The 24746-nt window shown below is 42.9% G+C and overlaps 1 protein-coding gene across 1 annotated transcript in view; it reads left to right on the forward strand.

The window, feature by feature from the left end:
• ADAMTS16 (ADAM metallopeptidase with thrombospondin type 1 motif 16) overlaps positions 1–24746 on the forward strand; it is a 325150-nt gene that overhangs the window by 150110 nt on the left and 150294 nt on the right. Inside the window, exons 10-11 of the mRNA XM_069730514.1 lie at positions 2738–2891; positions 6688–6783. Of these exons, the coding sequence (XP_069586615.1) occupies positions 2738–2891; positions 6688–6783 (250 nt within the window). The remainder of the gene's footprint in view (positions 1–2737; positions 2892–6687; positions 6784–24746) is intronic.

Here is a 24746-nt window from a genome sequence, read left to right on the forward strand (position 1 = left end):
AAACAAAAAACTAAGTGATACTCATCAACCTGCACTAACCTGGAACTAGCACAGGGTGCTCTGTGCCCTGCGTTGACACAGGAAGAGGCGATATCACAGGATCAGGACCCCTGCAGTATGTGATTAACTACAGTAGTCAGGTGACTTTTAGCAGCGCGTAAATAGAAAAACATCATGTGACTTAAAAGTATGAAAATGGTCCATTGCAGCGTTACATGAGCCATAGTAGCCTGTTACTAGAGGGATGATGACAGTGCCTCATCCTGAGTAAGTGCAGATCACAGATGGCCTCCTTTGGATCCAGGTAAGTGCTGGTAGGTAAGCTTGAACTGTTTATTTTTATTTTATTTTTTTACAAATCCAAGCCCCTGCAAAACCTTTCTTTTGCCCAGACAACCGCTTTTTGTTCATGGGTAAAACATCTGTTAATGGGTATAATAACATCTACTGTCTCTGTTCCCCTATGTGGCCTAGCAGCTATAGGGTTCCGCTTCCAGTTAGAAGTGAAGTTCTTCTAGTAATCGCAGTATCTGACAGAAGTAGATAATGGAAGGGGAAGTGTAGAATTGAATGCAAATTGCTGGGATATAAAAGAAAAGTAGGAAATGATACAGGAAGCACAGTGGGCATGTCCTGAAGTTATTTCTTAATAGATCAACTTGGAATGTGACCTTTTCCAGGTTTTCCTATACACATTGTTATAGCTTGTTATTCTCTTGAGCAAGGTATTGCTTTCAAGAAGAAAACTACAGAGAGTTATTTAATACTAGATGGTGGCCCGATTCTAACGCATCGGGTATTCTAGAATATGCATGTCCACGTAGTATATTGCCCAGCCACGCAGTATATTGCCCAGCCACGTAGTACATTGCACAGCCCACATAGAATATTGCCCAACCACGTAGTATATTGCCCAGCCACGTAGTATATTGCCCAGGCACGTAGTATATTGCCCAGCCATGTAGTATATTGCCCAGCCACGCAGTATATTGCCCAGCCACGTAGTATATTGCACAGCCCACGAAGAATATTGCCCAACCACGTAGTATATTGCCCAGCCACGTAGTTTATTGCCCAGCCACGAAGTATATTGCCCAGCCACGTAGTATATTGCACAGTCACGTAGTATATTGCCCAACCACGTAGTATATTGCCCAGCCATGTAGTATACTGCCCAGTGACGTAGTATATTGCCCAGCAACGTAGTATATTGCCCAGCCACGTAGTATATTGCACAGTCACGTAGTATATTGCCCAGTCACATAGTATATTGCCCAGCCACGTAGTATATTGCCCAGTTACGTAGTATATTGCCTAGTGACGTAGTATATTGCGCAGCCACTTAGTATATTGCCCAGTGATGTAGTATATTGCCCAGTGACGTAGTATACAGCACAGAGCAACGTAGTATATTGCACAGCGAAGTAGTATACAGCACAGAGCCACGTAGTGTATTGCACAGCGAAGTAGTATACAGCACAGAGCCATGTAGTATATTGCCCAGTTACGTAGTATATTGCACCACGACGTAGTATACAGCACAGAGCCACGTAGTATATTGCACAGCGACGTAGTATACAGCACAGAGCCATGTAGTATATTGGTCAGTCACGTAGTATATTGTCCAGTGACGTAGTATACAGCACAGAGCCACGTAGTATATTGCACAGCGAAGTAGTATACAGCACAGAGCCACGTAGTTTATTGCACAGTGACATAGTATACAGCACAGAGCCACGTAGTATATTGCACAGCGACGTAGTATACAGCACAGAGCCACGTAGTATATTGGCCAGTCACGTAGTATATTGCCCAGCTACATAGTATATTGCCCAGCCAGGTTTGTCACAGTTTAAAAAATAAAAAATAAACATATACTCACCTTTCCGAGGGCCCCTAGTAGTCCACGGCAGCTGCCGGTCCCAGGGTTGGTATGAGCGCAGGACCTGTGATGACGTCATGGTCACATGACCGTGACGTCATGGCAGGTCCTTCTCCCATACCATCTTTGCCACCGGAACCTGCAACGGAAGATGGCGGCCGGCGCGAGCGACAACGGAGGGTGAGTATAGCAGGTTTTTTTTTTAAATTATTTTTAACATTATATTTTTTACTATTGATGCCGCATAGGCAGCGTCAATAGTAAAAAGTTGGGGACACACAGGGTTAATAGCGGCGGTAACGGAGTGCGTTACCCGCGGCATAATGCGGTCCGTTACTGTCGGCATTAACCCTGTCTTAGAGGAGTATGCGGGCACTGACTGCGGGGAGTAAGGAGCAGCCATTTTCTTCCGGACTGTGCCCATAGCTGATTGGTCGCGGCAGCCATGACAGGCAGCTGGCGAGGTTATCAGACGTTTAATTTAAAGTAGAATTTCATTTTTGGGTATCATTTGACATATTATTTATGATGTTTGGAGGAGTCTATGACCAGTTTCAAAACCAAGTATCTGCAGGTATGGTAATAATGAACTCACACCTACTTGGGATGGATCATAGTTTTACCAATACACTAGTTATTCACAAAAGTCTGTAATCTGAATCTGGCACTTTATATAAGACATGTATATTAAATATCCATTAAAATCAGAAATATCTCTAAAGGTGTTGCACCCCTGCTCTAAAGGATTAGTCAGAGAATCTTTGTTTTGTTTTGTTATGTACAGTAAGATATTGCAATGAATGTATTTTACTTGGAAAAATCAGTTTGCAATATAGACTGTCCTTTGTCTCGTAGTTCTTCACAAGCTGTATGCCTTGCTGATGATCCAAAGCCGAGGAAGGAATATAAATATCCCGAAAAACTTCCCGGGGAATTGTATGATGCCAACACACAGTGCAAGTGGCAGTTTGGAGAGAAAGCCAAGCTCTGTTTGCTGGACTTTAAGAAGGTAAGGAAACTGTATGCATACATCCATACCTGAAAACGCAACAAATTTTTAGAGAGGTTTTCATATGTATTAGTCTACGGCTACCCAATAGCTAAAATTAAAGCAAATGGTCATGAATGTGGTTGCATTGAAATTCAGCAGACATGTTAGTTTGCGAGTGGAAACACAACCACCTTCACAGTCATTAAAAGATGATATCACGTAGCCTAAGTTGCAGTGTAGACTCAGACCTAACTTTGATTTTCAATAAATGGGCCAAAGTTTGATAAATTGGGGTACGTTTTGCAAAGTCTGTGCCAGTACAAACTTAGACTAAACAGATTTTAAACATTTTTTTTTTTAAAATTACACCACATCTTGTTGCAAAGTTACACTCCTTCTTTTAGGTAGCCATAAACAGAACTTTAGTGTAATGTTTACCATTCCAGTCCTCAAGGTCCAGCAACCTCTCATGGTTTTCAGGATTTCCTTAGTATTACACAGGTAATAATTCCATCTTTTGCATAGGTGATCATCTCATCATTTTCTTAGAAATCCTGAAAACATGATCTCTTGGTAAGCAATCAAAAAAGGAAACCACAATCAACTACCGTCTTCCTTTCATTAATGCACCATAAAATAAACTGGCATACTCCACACACATATTGGTGCTCTGTCATTGTACAGAAAGTCACTAAAAGTCCCAAGTAGTAGGAGTGAAGATGACTCGCATCTCGGCACATCACTTGACATTCACCACCTCTTCGAATCCTCTTCTTTATTATTTCATAGCAAGCAATAAAAATCAGGTGGGGAGAGTACAAGGAAACAACAACTATCACAACATAGCTGTCGCGTGAACCAGGGACCAGGAGCTCCTTCCCTGTACCTAACACTGGGGGCACCCTAGCTCGCCCTACACCGCGGAATACTTCAGATGGCAGAGATGCCGGGGCATCCGCACTTGCCTTATCTGCTAAGTTTGCCCTCCGTTTGTTCTCCTCCTCCCCCCCCAGGGAAGAGGGGGCGCTACTGTACACCGTAGTACACCAACCCAACAAACAAGGCAACACGGACAAGGGTTAATAGAACACTCCAAGCATATGAAACATTTACTCGCATGTAACAGAGGAATGCAGCGGGGTGTGGAGGTAGGGGAATAAACTAAAACATAGAAGAATAAGGAATTACCATGCATAGAAACCAAGCAACAGTCACTAACGCCTTCAACTGTCATCATATGTACTCCTCTCCCACCATTAGCCATGCAGCAAATGCTAGCTCTGATGAGAATTAGTAACAGAGCTCATATTATAAAGGGAAAAGGAGTGGCTAACCGAGCACAGCTGTGAGCACAGGGATTTCCAACATGGCCGATTAACCCCTGTTCTGCCAGAAGAAATACACATTTAAAATGAAGTGCTTCTAATCAGCACCGTAGTAGGAGCAATCAGGCGCTGCAATCTTCTGGCTCCACACCTTGGTGTTATTTTATGTATATATCTGGATTCCTTCTATAACTGCTAGGATCAGTTTTCTCATCTATCCCAGCAATTTAGCCCCTCATATGCCACTATCAATTGTCACAGCAGTACATGAGGAGTTTGACAGAGGGAAATTGCTCCCTCTGTCAGTAATCAGCATTCCAGCTTTATAATTGATGGATTGCTATGGCAACTGGAGGCCTGACAAAGCTCACTGTATCTGCAAGACACTACAACTGATCACAAACGCGATCATAGGATCACAAGTTCAAGTCCTCTTGAAGGACTAATAAATACTGTAGAAAACAAAGTTTTTAAGTATTGTAAGGCTGCAGTAGCATCGTACGCAGTGAAGAGGCAGTGACCCACAAAGTTCAAGCACAAAAGTCACTTTAATGTGTTTCCTCACAACATTAAAGTCCAATTCACACAAATGCATATAACTTCAGTGTATATTATCAGTGATCAGTTAAAAAATCATATGGCTTTAGATTGCGGTCCATAAACAGGCCAGACTTCGCTTGTCCAGTTTCCCAGGGCAACCGCACACCATATTACAGTCTCCATACACACAGCCTCATATGTTGCAGACACTACACATGCCAGCCTTCCTCTGACTAATTCTCGTGGGTGTCCTGCATCGCTGTGTCACAGTCTCTTACAGTCTCTTAACTCACACAGCCGTACACAGCCAGGATATCCTCCGGATAGCAGCCGGGCACCATATCCACCTGTTTGCAATCGTTACACATGCTAGTCCTCTTTCAGGCACAGGACATCCACCTCCGGGCACAGGACTGTCCACATCCGACTCCTTCGGGCACAGGACATCCACCTCCAGTCACAGGACTGTCCAAATCCGAGATCAGTACCATGGACGACTTGCATCACTGTATACGCTGCGGGTGCCAGGCTATTTAGCTGCCCTAGGTGCTGGCTCCGCTGGCCTGTGCCCCCATGCACTTAGCCAGCTCTCTGCAGGCCTCTGCTCTGCACAGCAGCACACACCAGACTGACACTGACGTCCACTTCACACACCTGACACCCATACCCCTTACTGCAGGGATTTTAACACATACAAACATACAAATCTGTGACTCCCGTGCACACCTATGGACTTCATCTGTCTGCATGCACATTCTGGGGAGCACAAACAGCGCCCCCTAGCTGTAACAGAGGCCACAGCCTCACAGTGTTTAAAAGGAAATTTAAAACACCTTCCATAAAATGTACGTTTTCCAATAAAAAAAATTTTAATCTGAAAAAAAAAAAACACAACAACTTCACCTTTCCATCGTACGCAAATGCAATGATGCATACTTTAACACTATCATTGTTTATCCTGTAATGTGAAAAAACATTCCAAAATTGCCATTTTGCTAATGCTGTGTATGTATAAAAAGATGTAAGATACGTGGTGAACATTTTTTGGTCAACAAATTAAGACCATACAATTATGACAAGGTGTGCCTTCATTTTGGGTGGTCCCTATCTCTAATAACTCATGACTTAATATAAACTGAATTATTCTGAGTATCACTGTATGTATGTTTGTATATTGGTCACAGTGTATTGTGCAACTATACATTAATTTAATACTAAAGGTGTGGAAAGCCTTTTTTTTGTTTTTGTGGCATGCATTGGGGTGCGACCCCCTCTCTTTCATTTCTCCAGTTTACATTAGGCCTGGTTTAGCTCATGAAGAGGTAGAACATTAAAGACAGGGACCATCCATACTCGGGTACACCTTGACATGGTTGGATGGCATTTTTATTTCTTGATCAAAAAATGTTAACCAATTACCTTATATTTTTTACGTATATATTGGCGTTCATGTATTCATTAATCGCAGTGTGGTGACATACAGTGTATTTGAATGTTTGTATATTGGCTTGCCGCATAGCGTATTGTGCACCTGTACATTTGTTTTATACTAAAAGTGTGAAAATATTTTTTATTCATAAATAATCAGGAGGAATAATGGGAACTGCACAAAAGATTATAAGAAAAGATGCTCATGAATTAGGTCATAAGAAATACATGTAGAAGAATGTCCAGAGAGAGGACAAGTCCTCGTTGACTGACAGCTAAAGCTTGTAACTGATCACTACATTCTCTCATCGCTATTTCCTATGCCATTGATTGAATATTTTACACTCCACAATTCATTCTTTGAATGCCGTATGTAGTCCATAATTACATGTTAGTCCTTGGACTTTAAATTAATCAGTTTATTGTAAGAAATATTTATAACTTACAAAACTATTTTGCTCTCACTTGATATATTTATTAGTACTGGGTCAATAATATCATTTTCTCTCTTTTGAATATAGGACATATGTAAAGCGCTTTGGTGTCATAGGATAGGAAAAAAATGTGAGACTAAATTTATGCCAGCAGCAGAAGGCACAACATGTGGGCACGATATGGTAAGAAGATAGTAGTCTTGTGAAGTCTTTGAACTGTAAGTAATGGAATAAATGACTTAAGAGAATATTCTGTCAGCAGTGTGAAACAACTGTTGGGAAGTGAGTCTTGTTTTCTCTGCTCTTTCATCAACAAATATGTCAATTTTAATGAAGTTAATTGATGTACTCGTCCACTGAACTACTACACATCTATTACTTTCTGTATACTGTTACTATTTGTGCAATACTATAGATCTATAAAAGTTTGATTGTACTGAAGATTCGCTCCTAGTGAGGGTCAGAGAGGAGGCAAAAAGGCACATAACGACTCATTCAGACATCTGTTATTTACATTTGTGCACTATCCATTTATTTCATAGATAGACAATAATGGGTGCATTTTCTATGTGGCTGTCCTTATTTTTTGCTAGCCGAATGGTCCTTAAAAAATGGCTTATTTTTTTTATATCTGAGTCACATATCAAAATAACCCATACAAGTCCATAGGTCCATGAAAATCAGATGCCATCCATGTGCAGTCTGTGTGCTGTCTGCTTTTAAAGGGAACCTGTCACCCCCAAAATCGAAGATGAGCTAAGCCCACCGGCATCAGGGGCTTATCTACAGCATTCTGTAATGCTGTAGATAAGCCCCTGATGTATCCTGAAAGATGAGAAAAAGAGGTTAGATTATACTCACCCAGGGGCGTTCCCGCTGCGGTCCGGTCCAATGGGTGTTGCGGTCCGGTCCGGTGCCTCCCATCTTTTTACGATGACATCCTCTTCTTGCATTCACACTGTGGCTCCGGCACAGGTGTACTTTGTCTGCCCTTCAGGGCAGAGCAAAGTACTGCAGTGCGCAGGCGCCGGGAAAGGTCAGAGAGGCCTGGCACCTGCGCACTGCAGTACTTTGCTCTGCCCTCAACAGGGCAGACAAAGTACGCCTGTGTCGGAGCCGCAGCATGAAGACAAGAAGACGTGATCCTATAAAGATGGGAGGCCCCGTACCGGGACGCCCATCAGATCGGACCGCCCTTCCCAGGTGAGTATAATCTAACCTCTTTTTCACATCTCTCAGGAAACATCGGGGGCTTATCTACAGCATTACAGAATGCTGTAGATAAGCCCCTGATGCTGGTGGGCTTAGCTCATCTTCAATTTTGGGGGTGACAGGTTCCCTTTAACATTGTAATCAATAGGAAGAGTTTTGTTTTATGTTTTTAGCATATGAGAAAAATCACTGATGAAACTGATGGTAAAAACTGACAAAATGACCACACAATGATGAAACACTGATGTAACGTTGTCGGTTTTTCACGTAACAGAAAAATTACTGACATCTGAATGAGACCTAAAATTATGTGCACAAAACATCTATTAGAGATCTGTGCACACACATAGTTTTACTGGAATAAGACACTTCAGGACACCTCAGCATTTTTTCCCGTGAAGCATCTACCGTATTTTTCAGACTACAAGACGCACTGGACCATAAGACGCACCTAGGTTTTAGAGGAGGAAATTAGGAAAAAAAACTAAAGCAAAAAATGTGGTCTATTCTGTACTTAAGATCACCTATCCTGCTAATTATGGTCCCCTCATCCCCATCTTGGTATGCATGGCCCCATCCTTATTCTGATTTGATTGATTGGCTCCAACCTGTTCCTGGTATGATTGATTGGCCCCATCCCATTCCTGGTATGATTGATTGGCCCCACCAGTTCCTGGTATGATTGATTGGCCCCATCCAGTTCCTGGTATGACTGATTGGCCCCATCCAGTTCCTGGTATGATTGATTGGCCCCATCTCGTTCCTGGTATGATTGATTGGCCCCATCCAGTTCCTGTTATGACTGATTGGCCCAATCCAGTTCCTGGTATGACTGATTGGCCCCATCCAGTTCCTGGAATGATTGATTAGCCCCATCCCATTCCTGGTATGATAGATTGGCCCCATCCCATTCCTGGTATGATTGATTGGCTCCACCAGTTCCTGGTATGATTGATTGGCAATCAAAAATTGAAGCAAAAATGTGTCAATTCTGTCATATCCTCTATCCTGGTATATATGGTCCACGCATCTCCATCATGGTATGCATGGCCCCCTCATCCCTATCCTGGTATGCATGGCCCCCTCATCCTCATTCTGGTATGCATGGATCCCCCATCCTCATTCTGGTATGCATGGCCCCCACATCCCCATTCTGGTATGCATGGCCCCCTTATCCCCATTCTGGTATGCATGGCCCCCTCATCCCCATTCTGGTATGCATGGCCCCCTCATGCCCATTCTGGTATGCATGGCTCCCTCGTCCCCATTTTGGTATGCATGGCCCCCTCATACCCATTGTGGAATGCATGGGCCCCTCATCAACATTCTGGTAAGCATGGCCCCCTCATCCTCATTCTGGTATGCATGGCTTCCTCATTCTCATTCTGGTATGCATGGATCCCCCATCCTCATTCTGGTATGCATGGCCCCCTCATCAACATTTTAGTATGCATGGACCCCTCATGCCCATTCTGGTATGCATGGCCCCCTCATCAACATTCTGGTATGCATGGTCCCCTCATGCCCTTTCTGGTATCCATGGCTCCCTCATCCCCATTTTGGTATGCATGGCCCCCTCATACCTATTGTGGTATGCATGGGCCCCTCCTGCCCATTCTCATATGCATGGGCCACTTATGCCCATTCTCATATGCATGGGCCCCTCATGCCCATTCTTATATGCATGGGCCCCTCATTCCCATTCTGGTATACATGGCCCCCACATGCCCATTCTTGTATGCATGGGCCCCTCATGCCCATTCTGGTATGCATAGTCCCCTCATCTCCATTCTGGTATGCATGGCCCCTCATCCCTATTCTGGTATGCATTAAAACATTAAACAACCATAAACCATTCTACTTACCTTTCCTGCGCCCCCTCACAGCATCCTTTTCTGATGTCGGCAGCTGATTTTTGCTTGTAAGCAGCACATTGCAGTGACATCATATGCTGCTAAGAAGCAGAGGGCAACTACCGGAATACTCACTGCTCTCCACGCTGGGAGAAGAAAGGAGAGGGAATTATCTCACAATCAAAACCTAGCAACAGTCATATATAAATCCACTAATCACCTTCTCCAATAATAACCAACAACAACCTCCAGTCATGCAGCATAAGCTAACTCTGACCATCCGTATTAGCCATGGCCTAGTTTATGTAGGAGATGGGAGTGGCTAACAGTGCACAGCTGAGAACCTTAACACTCCAGGAGCTCTCAACTGAGCATTATTAGAAATTTACTCTGTTTAATATGAAGGTGAAGTGCTTCTAATCTGTGCAGAAGTAGGAGAAATCAGACCCTCGGGTCTTCTGGTGCGTCTCTGTCACGGTAAACTCGGGACAGTTCTGCTGTACTGTAGGTGATTGAAAAATCTCTCCTTAGTGTGCACATTGGGAGAGGCCATTCAATCACCTGCTGCAGTGCTTTGAAGAGACAGCTGGGGGAGGATCCCGAGCTTTAAAATCTATGTTCTCGTAAACTTTGGAACATTTCAGAGATAAATATACCAGGCTGACATTGTGAAGAAAAGTTCTGATTCATGCTGTCCTTGGCTTGGGCAGCATGAGTCAGTTGACAAGTCTTTTTAAGTGAAATCTTTGAGACCCTCAGGGTTTATGTTAACCCCTTAATCCCATATGACGCGCTATCCCGTCGAGATGACCTGGGACTTAATTCCCAGTGACGGGATAGTGCGTCATATGCAATCGGCCGCGTTCAAGGGGGGAGCGTGGCCGATTGCGGCCAGGTGTCAGCCATCGCAGCTGACATCCGGCACTATGTGCCATGAGTGGTCACGGATCACTCCTGGCACATTAACCCCCGAAACACTGCGATCAAACATGATCGCAGCGTACCGGGGGCATAGGGAAGCATCGCACAGGGAGGGGGCTCCCTGCGGGCTTCCCTGAGACCCTCGGTACAAGGCGATGTGCTCACCTTGTACCATCTTCCTGCCAGCCGTGCAGGCTCCAGATCCAAAATGGCCACGGGGCTACTTCCGGATCCTGCAGGGAGGTGGCTTACAAGCGCCTGCTCAGAGCAGGCGCCTTTAAGTCTGGAGCAGTGCACGTCAGATCGCTGATCTGACACAGTGCTATGCAAAGTGTCAGATCAGCGATCTGTCACTATATAGTGATGGTCCCCCCGGGACAATGTCATAATGTAAAAAATATATATATTTAGATATGCAAAAAAAAAATAATAATAATTCCTAAATAAAGAAAAAAAAATATTGTTCCCACAAAAACATTTCTTTGTCTAAATAATAAAAAAACAATAGAAGTACACATATTTAGTATCGCTGCGTCCATAACAACTCGACCTATAACACTGTCCCACTAGTTAACCCCTTCAGTGAACACCGTGAAGAATAAAAAAAGAGACAAAAAACAACGCTTTTTTTTCTATAAAATAGTTTTTATTGTATAAAAGCGCCAAAACATAAAAAAATATAAATGAGGTATCGCTGTAATCGTACTGACTGAAAGAATAAAGCTGCTTTATCAATTTTACTAAACATGAAATGATATAAACACCCCCACCCAAAAGAAATTCATGAATAGCTGGTTTTTGGTCATTTCGCCTCACAAAAATCGGAATAAAAAGCGATCAAAAAATGTCACGTGCCCGAAAATGTTACCAATAAAAACGTCAACTCGTCCCGCAAAAAACAAGACCTCACATGACTCTGTGGACCAAAATATGAAATATTTTTTGCAATAAAAAGTGTATGACAGCTGCCAATCATAAAAATCCACTATAAAAGTAAATCAAACCCCCGTTCATGACCCCCTTAGTTAGGGAAAAATAATAAAATTTAAAAAATTTATTTATTTCCATTTTCCCATTAGGGCTAGGGTTAGGGCTAGGGTTAGGGTTAGGGCTGGGTTAGGGCTAGGATTAGGGCTAGGATTAGTGCTAGGGTTAGGGCTAGAGTTAGGGCTAGGGTTGGGGTTAGGGTTGGGGCTAGGGTTAGTGTTGGGGCTAGGGTTAGAGCTACAGTTAGGATTGGGGCTAAAGTTAGGGTTAGGGCTGGGGCTAAAGTTAGGGTTAGAGTTGGGGCTAAAGTAAGGTTTAGGTTTGGGGCTAAAGTTAGGGTTACGGCTACAGATAGGGTTGGGGCTAAAGTTAGGGTTAGGGGTGGGGCTAAAGTTAGGGTTGGGGCTAAAGTTAGGGTTAGAGTTTGGATTACATTTACGGTTGGGATTAGGATTAGGGGTGTGTCAGGGTTAGGGGTGTGGTTAGGGTTATAGTTGGGATTAGGGTTAGGGGCGTCTTGGAGTTATGGGTATGGTTAGGGTTGGGAATAGGGTTAGGGGTATGTTGGGGTTAGGGGTGTGGTTGGGATTAGGGGTGTGTTTGGGTTAGAGTTTCAGTTACAATTGGGGGTTTCCACAGTTTAGGCACATCAGGGCTCTCCAAACGCGACATGGCGTCCGATCTCAATTCCAGCCAATTCTGCGTTGAAAAAGTAAAACAGTGCTCCTTCCCTTCCGAGCTCTCCCGTGCGCCCAAACAGGGGTTTACCCCAACATATTGGGTATCCACGTACTCAGGACAAATTGGACAACAAGTTTTGGGGTCTAATTTCTCTTGTAACCCTTGTGAAAATAAAAATTTGGGAGTCTAAAACACCATTTTTGTTTGAAATAAATGATTTTTTATTTTCACGGCTCTGCGTTATAAACTGTAGTGAACCACTTGGGGGTTCAAAGTTCTCACAACACATCTAGATAAGTTCCTTGGTGAGTCTAGTTTCCAATATTGGGTCACTTTTGGGGGGTGTATACTGTTTAGGTAAATCAGGGGCTCTGCAAATGCAGCGTGACGCCTGCAGACTAATCCATCTAAGTCTGCATTCCAAATGGCGCTCCCTCCCTTTCGAGCTCTGCCATGCGCCCAAACGGTGGTTCTCCCCACATATGGGGTATCAGCGTACTCAGCACAAGTTGGACCACAACTTTTGTGGTCCAACTTCTCCTGTTACCCTTGGAAAAATGCAAAACTGGGTGCTAAAAAATAATTTTTGTGGAAAAAAAAGAAGAATTTTTATTTTCACGGCTCTGCGTTATAAACTGTAGTAAAACACTTGGGGGTTCAAAGCTCTCACAACACATCTAGATAAGTTCCTTAGGGGGTCTACTTTCCAAAATGGTGTCACTTGTGGGGGGTTTCAATGTTTAGGCACATCAGGGGCTCTCCAAACGCGACATGGCGTCATATCTCAATTCCAGTCAATTTTGCATTGAAAAGTCAAATGGCGCTCCTTCCCTTCCGAGCTCTGCCATGCGCCTAAACAGTGGTTTACCCCCACATATGGGGTATCAGCGTACTCAGGACAAATTGCTCAACAACTTTTGTTTTCCAATTTCTTCTGTTAACCTTGGAAAAATAAAAAATTGGGGGCAAAATATAATTTTTGTGAAAAAATATGATTTTTTATTTTTATGGTTCCGCATTATAAACTTCTGTGAAGCACTTGGTGGGTCAAAGTGCTCACGACACATCTAGATAAGTTCCTTAGGGGGTCTACTTTCCAAAATGGTGTCACTTGTGGGGGGTTTCAATGTTTAGGCACATCAGGGGCTCTCCAAACAGGACATGGTGTCCTATCTCAATTCCAGTGAATTTTGCATTGAAAAGTCAAATGGCGCTCCTTCCCTTCTGAACTCTGCAGTGCGCCCAAACAGTGGTTTACCCCCACATATGGGGTATCAGCGTACTCAGGACCAATTGTACAACAACTTTTGGGGTCTAATTTCTCCTGTTACCCTTGGTAAAATAAAACAAATTGGAGCTGAATAAATTTTTTGTGGAAAAAAATTAAATGTTCTATTTTTTTTTTTAAACATTCCAAAAATTCCTGTGAAACACCTGAAGGGTTAATAAACTTCTTGAATGTGGTTTTAAGCACCTTGAGATGTGCAGTTTTAAGAATGGTGTCACACTTGGATATTTTCTATCATATATACCCCTCAAAGTGACTTCAAATGTGATGTGGTCCCTAAAAAAAATGGTGTTGTAAAAATTACAAATTGTTGGTCAACTTTTAACCCTTATAACTCCCTAACAAAAAAAAATTTTGGTTCCAAAATTGTGCTGATGTAAAGTAGACTTGTGGGAAATGTTACTTATTAAGTATTTTGTGTGACATATCTCTGTGATTTAAGGGCATAAAAATTCAAAGTTGGAAAATTGCGAAATTTTCAAACTTTTCGCCACATTTCCGTTTTTTTCACAAATAAACCCAGGTAATATCAAAGAAATTTTACCACTGTCATGAAGCCCAATATGTCACGAGAAAATAATGTCAGAATCACCAGGATTCATTGAAGCGTTCCAGTTATAATCTCATAAATGGACAGTGGTCAGAATTGTAAATGTAAAAATTGGCCCGGTCATTAACGTGCAAACCGCCCTTGGGGCTTAAGGGGTTAAAAATCTGTAAATTATGTTACCAGCTTGCTTTTCTTTTATTCTTTTTTTTTTTTTTTTTTTGACTGTTTTATACTTTTGAAAGTTTTCAGCTTAGAATTAGCTGATTTCTAAAATGTCACTTAAGACGTTGAATATTCTGCTTTTATAATGTGACGCATGTCTCTCTATCAGAGGCTTCCTTGCTTAAACTGGCAGAACATTGTTGTATCCCACTCATTGTGTCAGCTATAATGCAGTCAGTTTAATATGTTTAGCATATGACATAAATAAGGTCTAACTGTGATTAAATGACTCCAGCGGGGAGACCCTGGGGATGACCTAAGCTACAGGATAAAGCAAGTGCAGGAAATCAAAGCTGCTTAGCAAAACAAATACGTTTTTCCATAGAATATCTCCAACAACTTGGGACCTTCTAATTATGTCAGACATAATTAAACATTGAAGAGAATAATCACTTCACATCTGGGGAAATCCAGGCTCAGATATCCATATTAATTGTTAGAGTACCATCTTTGAAACTAAGGCAGTTCCAAGTGAACTTTCCTGCAGATGGTTGTATGTAAATGCGTTTACCACATGTTAATCATATCCTTTATAGTGCACACTTTGTATTACTAGTAGTTGGTTTACTAATTGTAGACTATATAATAAAAGTTTACATCACTGATATACAGTAAATGGGGGGCACCCATATAATTTTTTAACATACAATGTATGTTCATATTCATATCTGCATTAAACAAATACTATATTTATATGAGTGAAGGAAATTAGTCAGTAATGATTAAAATTCTCTGCGATTGCTTGGATAATTAAAGCATAAGACCAAAATGTTCTTCAACTATATCAATAGTAAAAGAATAAAAACTGAAAATGTAGGCCCCTTAAAAAATAGTGAGGAAAGAATGGTTGTAGATGACGAGGAAAAAGCTAACATATTAAACACCTTCTTCTCCACGGTATTCACGGTGGAAAATGAAATGCTAGGTGAAATCCCAAGAAACAATGAAAACCCTATATTAAGAGTCACCAATCTAACCCAAGAAGAGGTGCGAAACCGGCTAAATAAGATTAAAATAGATAAATCTCCGGGTCCGGATGGCATACACCCACGAGTACTAAGAGAACTAAGTAATGTAATAGATAAACCATTATTTCTTATTTTTAGTGACTCTATAGCGACAGGGTCTGTTCCGCAGGACTGGCGCATAGCAAATGTGGTGCCAATATTCAAAAAGGGCTCTAAAAGTGAACCTGGAAATTATAGGCCAGTAAGTCTAACCTCTATTGTTGGTAAAATATTTGAAGGGTTTCTGAGGGATGTTATTCTGGATTATCTCAATGAGAATAACTGTTTAACTCCATATCAGCATGGGTTTATGAGAAATCGCTCCTGTCAAACCATTCTAATCAGTTTTTATGAAGAGGTAAGCTATAGACTGGACCACGGTGAGTCATTGGACGTGGTATATCTCGATTTTTCCAAAGCATTTGATACCGTGCCGCACAAGAGGTTGGTACACAAAATGAGAATGCTTGGTCTGGGGGAAAATGTGTGTAAATGGGTTAGTAACTGGCTTAGTGATAGAAAGCAGAGGGTGGTTATAAATGGTATAGTCTCTAACTGGGTCGCTGTGACCAGTGGGGTACCGCAGGGGTCAGTATTGGGACCTGTTCTCTTCAACATATTCATTAATGATCTGGTAGAAGGTTTACACAGTAAAATATCGATATTTGCAGACGATACAAAACTATGTAAAGCAGTTAATACAAGAGAAGATAGTATTCTGCTACAGATGGATCTGGATAAGTTGGAAACTTGGGCTGAAAGGTGGCAGATGAGGTTTAACAATGATAAATGTAAGGTTATACACATGGGAAGAGGGAATCAATATCACCATTACACACTGAATGGGAAACCACTGGGTAAATCTGACAGGGAGAAGGACTTGGGGATCCTAGTTAATGATAAACTTACCTGGAGCAGCCAGTGCCAGGCAGCAGCTGCCAAGGCAAACAGGATCATGGGGTGCATTAAAAGAGGTCTGGATACACATGATGAGAGCATTATACTGCCTCTGTACAAATCCCTAGTTAGACCGCACATGGAGTACTGTGTCCAGTTTTGGGCACCGGTGCTCAGGAAGGATATAATGGAACTAGAGAGAGTACAAAGGAGGGCAACAAAATTAATAAAGGGGATGGGAGAACTACAATACCCAGATAGATTAGCGAAATTAGGATTATTTAGTCTAGAAAAAAGACGACTGAGGGGCGATCTAATAACCATGTATAAGTATATAATGGGACAATACAAATATCTCGCTGAGGATCTGTTTATACCAAGGAAGGTGACGGGCACAAGGGGGCATTCTTTGCGTCTGGAGGAGAGAAGGTTTTTCCACCAACATAGAAGAGGATTCTTTACTGTTAGGGCAGTGAGAATCTGGAATTGCTTGCCTGAGGAGGTGGTGATGGCGAACTCAGTCGAGGGGTTCAAGAGAGGCCTGGATGTCTTCCTGGAGCAGAACAATATTGTATCATACAATTATTAGGTTCTGTAGAAGGACGTAGATCTGGGGATTTATTATGATGGAATATAGGCTGAACTGGATGGACAAATGTCTTTTTTCGGCCTTACTAACTATGTTACTATGTTACTATGTTACTACGTTACCCAGGTTTGCTGTCATTTAGGAGCAATAAATGACAAAAAAATCCTAAAGTGACTTACCCACTAAACACATGTATCCCGTGTCCACAGGATAGTTGATAAATATATGGTTGCTGTGGGTAGCTTTGGGAAGCTAACAAATCATAAAAATGGATTTCCAGCATTACTCCGCGTGCACACACAGTCTCTGTGGGATTGTCCGCACATTAGAAAAACAAGGACGCGGCATTACACCGAAGTCTGCTTTGACCTGTCACTAGGCTGAACAGTGGTTCAGCCAAGAGAAAATCATATAAAATATAACTTTTAATCATATATTTTTAAAAAAACACTACCCAAAGAAAAAATGATAAAGTGCACATTAAAATCTCACTTATCAACTATACTGTCCATCCGGACCGACATATCATAGGGATATAAATACCTCTTTTGAACAAGAGTCCCTACAAGTTATTCAGCATATCCAATTCTGATTTAAACACGGTCTCTATGTGGACTAATCAGCTTAGTTGCATATGTTGCTGTCAGGATTCCCCTGACCGCTGCCACCAATTTGTCACGATTCACACCGTTACCGTCACCCCTACGTCACGGGTTGGGGTGCCTTTAGGCCAACAGACGGCTATCACATGTTACATAGTTACATATAGTTATTAAGGTTGAAGGAAGACTATATGTCCATCTAGTTCAACCCATAGCCTAACCTAACATGCCCTAACATGTTGATCCAGAGGAAGGCAAAAAAAACCCATGTGGCAAAGAGTAAGCTCCACATTGGGGAAAAAAATTCCTTCCCGACTCCACATACGGCAATCAGACTAGTTCCCTGGATCAACGCCCTATCAAGGAATCTAGTGTATATACCCTGTAACATTATACTTTTCCAGAAAGGTATCCAGACCCCTCTTAAATTTAAGTAATGAATCACTCATTACAACATCATACGGCAGAGAGTTCCATAGTCTCACTGCTCTTACAGTAAAGAATCCGCGTCTGTTATTATGCTTAAACCTTTTTTCCTCCAAACGCAGAGGATGCCCCCTTGTCCCTGTTTCAGGTCTATGATTAAAAAGATCATCAGAAAGGTCTTTGTACTGTCCCCTCATATATTTATACATTAAAATAAGATCACCCCTTAGTCTTCGTTTTTCCAAACTAAATTGCCCCAAGTGTAATAACCTATCTTGGTATTGCAGACCCCCCAGTCCTCTAATAACCTTGGTCGCTCTTCTCTGCACCCGCTCCAGTTCAGCTATGTCTTTCTTAAACACCGGAGACCAGAACTGTGCACAGTATTCTAAGTGTGGTCGAACTAGTGACTTGTATAAAGGTAAAATTATATTCTCCTCATGAGCATCTATGCCTCTTTTAATGCATCCCATTATTTTATTTGCCTTTGTAGCAGCTGCCTGACACTGGCCCCTGAATATGAGTTTGTCATCCACCCATACACCCAGGTCTTTTTCATTGACGGTTTTGCCCAGAGTTTTAGAATTAAGCACATAATTATACATCTTATTACTTCTACCCAAGTGCATGACCTTACATTTATCCCCATGAAAGCTCATTTGCCATTTATCAGCCCAAGCTTCTAGTTTACATAAATCATCCTGTAATATAGAATTGTCCTCCTCTGTATTGATTACCCTGCAGAGTTTAGTGTCATCTGCAAATATTGAAATTCTACTCTGAATGCCCCCTACAAGGTCATTAATAAATATGTTAAAAAGAAGAGGGCCCAATACTGACCCCTGTGGTACCCCACTGCTAACCGCTACCCAGTCCGAGTGTGCTCCATTAATAACCACCCTTTGTTTCCTATCCCTGAGCCAGCTCTCAACCCACTTGCACATATTTTCCCCTATCCCCATTATTCTCATTTTATGTATCAACCTTTTGTGTGGCACCGTATCAAAAGCTTTTGAAAAGTCCATATACACTACATCCACTGGGTTCCCTTGGTCCAATCCGGAACTTACCTCTTCATAGAAACTGATCAAATTAGTCTGACATGAACGGTCCCTAGTAAACCCGTGCTGATACTGGGTCATGAGGTTATTCCTCTTCAGATACTCCAGTATAGCGTCCCCTAGAATGCCCTCCAGGATTTTACCCACAGTAGAGGTTAAGCTTACTGGCCTCTAATTTCCGAGTTCAGTTTTTGTTCCCTTTTTGAATATTGGCACCACATTTGCTATACGCCAGTCCTGTGGCACAGACCCTGTTATTATGGAGTCTTTAAAGATTAAAAATAATGGTCTATCAATGACTGTACTTAATTCCTGCAGTACTCGAGGGTGTATCCCATCCGGGCCCGGAGATTTGTCAATTTTAGTGATTTGTAGACGCCGCCGCACTTCCTGCTGGGTTAAGCAGGTGACATTTAATTGGGAATTTTTATCACTAGTCATTTTGTCTGCCATGGGATTTTCTTGTGTAAATACTGATGAAAAAAAGTCATTTAGAATATTGGCCTTTTCCTCATCCTCATCCACCATCTCACCCAGACTATTTTTAAGGGGGCCAACACTATCATTTTTTAGTTTCTTACTATTTATGTAGTTAAAGAATATTTTAGGATTATTTTTACTCTCTCTGGCAATGAGTCTCTCTGTCTCAATCTTTGCTGCCTTGATTTGCTTTTTACAGAATTTATTTAATTTTCTGTATTTATTTAATGCCTCCTCACTACCTACTTCCTTTAATTCTCTAAATGCTTTCTTTTTGTCACTTATTGCGCCCCTTACAGCTCTATTTAGCCATATTGGTTTCCTCCTATTTCTAGTATGTTTATTCCCATACGGTATATACTGTGCACAGGTCCTAGCCAGGATGCTAATAAACGTCTCCCATTTTCTTTGTGTATTTTTGTGTCTCAGGACATCGTCCCAGTTAATTGCACCAAAATCCTCTCTCATCCGTTGGAAATTTGCCCTCCTGAAGTTTAGTGTCCGTGTAACCCCTCTACTACACATCTTTTTAAAGGATACATGAAAACTTATTATTTTGTGATCGCTATTTCCCAAGTGACCCCCAACCCTTATATTTGATATGCGGTCTGGCCTGTTGGTTAATATTAGGTCTAGCAGTGCCCCCCTCCTTGTTGGGTCCTGAACCAGGTGTGAAAGGTAATTGTCTCTCATAGTTGTCAAAAACCAATTACCTTTGCTGGAACTGCAGATTTCTGTTCCCCAATCTATTTTAGGGTAGTTGAAGTCCCCCATAATAATGACTTCTCCTTGAGTCGCAGCTTCATCTATTTGCTTTACGAGGATATTCTCCATTGCTTCCATTATTTTTGGAGATTTATAACAAACCCCTATCAGTAATTTATTATTTTTTCCCCCTCCCCTTATCTCCACCCACAGGGATTCTACATTTTCATTAAATTCACCTATATTATTGCGCAGGATGGGTTTTAAGGATGATTTTACATATAGACACACCCCTCCCCCTCGCTTATCTGTACGGTCGTTTCTGAACAGGCTATAGCCCTGCAAGTTAACAGCCCAGTCATGGCTCTCATCCAGCCACGTTTCAGATATCCCCACCATGTCATAATTATGCTCCAACAACATTAGTTCTAATTCGTCCATTTTGTTGGCGAGGCTTCTGGCATTAGTATACATGCACTTTATGTTCCTCTCTGTACTTCTATTTCTTAAATTATTAACTGTTCTGACCCCACCCCCCATGCCACCGCCACCCCCAACTTCCTTATTTGTGCCCAGGTCTCTGTCTGCACTATCTTCCCCTCCAATAAAATGAAAATCCTCCCCCCCAATTCCTAGTTTAAACACTCCTCCAACCTTTTAGCCATTCTCTCCCCCAGCACAGCTGTACCCTCCCCATTGAGGTGCAGTCCATCCCTAGCGTAGAGCCTATAGCCAACTGAGAAGTCGGACCAGTTCTGCAGGAACCCAAACCCCTCCTTCCTACACCAATTCTTGAGCCACTTATTAACCTCCCTAATCTCCCGTTGCCTCTCTGGCGTGGCACGTGGTACCGGCAGTATTTCGGAAAATACCACGTTGGAGGTCCTTGCTTTCAGCTTGCAGCCTAATTCCCTGAAATCATCTTTAAGGACCTTCCACCTACCTCTAACTTTGTCATTAGTGCCAATGTGCACCATGACCGCTGGGTCCTCACCAGTCCCTCCCAACAATCTGTCCACCCAATGTGCAGGGGGGCTTATCTTAGTTATCCCTCCACTGCTAACAATGTGATGAGAAAACACACACAAGGCTATTGACCTCTTAGTTTACAGCAGGGGCTTATTCTAGGTATCCCACTGCTTTTCAATATACCACAAACTGCAGGGATTTAAGTATATCCCGCTTACAGTTCCACTTAACACTTGCAGCTCTCTGGCGCCCCCCTTACTCTCAGGTCAGATTAGGTACTGCACCCTGGGTAATTAGTCGCCAGAAAGGCTGCCTGCTATGTACTGGCTATTGGGCACGCTGCAGCGACGCGATAACTACTCCCACTCAGGCAGGAACAATAATTATCAACGCCGCAGTCGCTTCAGCATAACCCAAAAGTCAGCACACTCTCGCTGCCACCAGCTTCGATTAAACGGGTCCGAAGCTAACCCAACACAACAGTAACAGTAGCGTATTTCCCTTCAGAAGACTTAGGGTACGGTTTAGAACAGGAGAACAAACTAATATTAAATATTATATCCCATAAAAATTAGGCAGTGCTTTATCAAAAATATTTTATAAAGATGTTACAAATGAGACAATTGCAAATATGTACACGGGTAATTATAACATAAAGGGAATAAAGGAGAAAAGATAACACTCACATGTTCAAAGCATGGCAGGCAACCATACGTCCCAGCTCATTTGGACGTGCTGCTGGCTTCAGGAGAAGACAAGAAGTCCAGAAGAAGAAATCAAGCAGAAGACTGAGCTGGGGAAGCCTGCCAGACACTTAAAACCTTAAGGCTGTGACATCACAGAAAGGCTGGCTTACCCAGACCCTCCTCTCTCTACATTCTGAGAACTTCAATCTTAAATCTATCTACTTTCTATAGCTTCGCTACAAAGCATGTCATAGTGATAACAAACCTAGTATTCATCTCGGATTAACGTGAGCATTCTAATGAGATCAAATATGTCCTATCTGGGATACATATTTACAGAGAAAACCCTACTTCTTTACCAGACGGAGTTAGAAGCTCAGGTTTTACGTGGTGAATAGATCCACCGAGGGGTGTAAAGAATATATATTTTCGTGTTTTTTACGTAAACGGGTTGTGTAATATCTTAACAAAACAAGACAAAGGACTTCCATGCATTTCTGGAAAGTTAGAATCCAGTTCTAGCCTGTCACTTTCCACTGCAAGAATGCCGGTCGTAAATACTTCGGCTCTCTGAGCTAGAGGTAATAAACTCTTCCTCCCCCATCTACTATGGCAAAGCAGCTCTTGGCTGAGTGAAAGGGAAGGAATTTGAAGCTACAAACTGTTGCAGCATCACTCCAAGAAGGGGGGCTTAGCCCACGCAGGCTAGCAAGAGAACTACTTATGATATTTCATACCATATCGTGACAGTTGCATAGGGCTATTGTGTATAAGGGTCAGATGTGGACTGCCCTTGTAAGGGCGGGAGTTTTGGGATCAGGGCCATACTAGCCTATACAGGGCGTACTAGGTCAAAATTGGATCCACTCCCTCTATGGAGCCTGGTTGCTTAGAAACAAAGAGGTGATGATCGGTGCCTGCACGGCTGATGGGTGAGATCTTTCCTTTGTTTTTTATTTTTTTGCGTGTAGTGAACAACATATGCAACTAAGCTGATTAGTCCACATAGAGACCGTGTTTAAATCCCTCTAATAAGAGCATCATGTATGATGTCAGGATTGTGGAACAGTGAGAAACGAGATCAAGCACAAAGGAGAACCAATAGGAGTCGTGCCGTGAGACTGAGGCAACATCCTACTAAGGCGCGTAGCCGGTGGCCGGAACACCATGGGAGTAACTGACTCTAGGCCTTACTTCGAACTCCGCAGGACAGTTAATTATAGATTGGCTGTCTACCTTAAATTTCCTACGAAGACATAGGAGGCAACGCATGGAGAGGGGCGTCTCTAGGGTCCCAGAAGAGCTCCGAGCCTTCCCGTCATACGGGTGCGTCCTAGCTATAACATACTGGGGGACGAGAACCTAGTAACATCTGGAACAAGCGAGAGAGAATTAGAAAGAACGAACGAGAACAGAAGTTGTGAGGACTATTCCGAATGCTCAGCAGGGTAGGACTACAACACACAGGCGCTAGTGGTAGGCACTGATTTCCACCTGCAAAGGGAACTCTGGAAGTGCCCATCGGACTGGCCAGTCTCAGATAGCCCTGTTAAGCGGGCTCTGGATTGAGGATCCTGAAGTCTTCAGTAAAGAGGTAAAGAGACTGCAACCTTGTGTCCTCGTTATTGACTGCACCTCACACCATCACCATCCACCTTACTGGGAAGCCCTGGGGACATACTTCACCTGTGGGAAGGAATACCATCCAGCTGCCATTCCATCACCCCAGCGGACCCCATAGCAGCGTCGGTCACCCTGACCGAACACCACAGGTGGCATCACGAATCCCTGACAGACTGTACCACCTTTATTGGACGCCCCTTAGCAGGGTCGCAGACCGGGTCTAGCCACCGTGACAGCCTCAGAACCGAACCAGAGAGGCCCGGTACCGAGAACTCGTGGCCCTGTGTCTGGGGGCGCTCCATGGGGGTTGCCTGGTTGCTAGGGAATCCCCACATGTAATCAAGCAGGCTACTAGCTGTAAATCATTCAGCTGCTGCAATTTTATTTCATTATTATTATTATTTATTTATATAGCACCATTAATTCCATGGTGCTGTACATGAGAAGGGGTTACATCAAAATACAAATATCACTTACAGTAAACAAAACTAACAATGACAGACTGTTATAGAGGGGCGAGGACCCAGCCCTTGCGGGCTTACATTCTACAGGATGCTGCAATGAAAACTAAATCTTCGAGCAGTCTTAAATACTCGGAGGACACCCGAGCGTGCTCGGGAAAACTTGAGCAATGAGTACATTCGCTCATCACTATTTATTGCTATCTATGTGTAACGAATGGAAACGGAGGCACAGATGGTGAAGTTCACATTCGTTTTTATTGTAATTGAACGTGGAACCTCTGGACCACGGTCTGGGGGGCTCCGAAGGGGGCGTGACTACGTGAGCCCCAGACATCCATAGTAAGACCCCTCGAACAGGGTCGGAATGGGATACCTGGGGGACACGGGTGCTACCTCCAGTTAGACCCCGGACTCATGGTAGCTGACCCAGCAGGACGGATGGACAAACATGGTTAGCAGGTGACGTAGAGCTAACCTGTGGGTACCGGGAGTATGGGTAGAAGCTGGTTCCTGCAGTACTGACGTTGTCCTGAGGTTCAGGTGACTGAATGGCGGGATGAGACGGAACTGGAGTAAGCAAGTTGCAGATCGTCCAGAAAAGCCAGGTAACCAGTAGCAGATAGTCTGTGGAGACAAACAGTGTAAGCGAAGCACTGACAGAGACTTCAGAACGGAAGCACATGCTAGCAGGAAGCGGAAGATAGCAACTGAGGATACTTGTTGCTCCGGCACCCTCTCTATGGTGGAGGGACCAGAAATAGCAATCATTCACACCCATTAGTCAGAAGCACCTTTTGGAAAATGTGCGCTGTCTCTTTAAGAGACCGGGAGCGAGCACATGACCTAAGCACACAGCGTGAGGACCTGCTGGCAGCACGCCAGGAAGCAGAGGAGGGAGGAGAAGCGGAGGTCCTGTCCAGATA

The sequence above is a fragment of the Ranitomeya imitator genome, chromosome 6 (genome assembly GCF_032444005.1).
Source record: "Ranitomeya imitator isolate aRanImi1 chromosome 6, aRanImi1.pri, whole genome shotgun sequence".
Taxonomy (NCBI): Eukaryota; Metazoa; Chordata; class Amphibia; order Anura; family Dendrobatidae; genus Ranitomeya; species Ranitomeya imitator.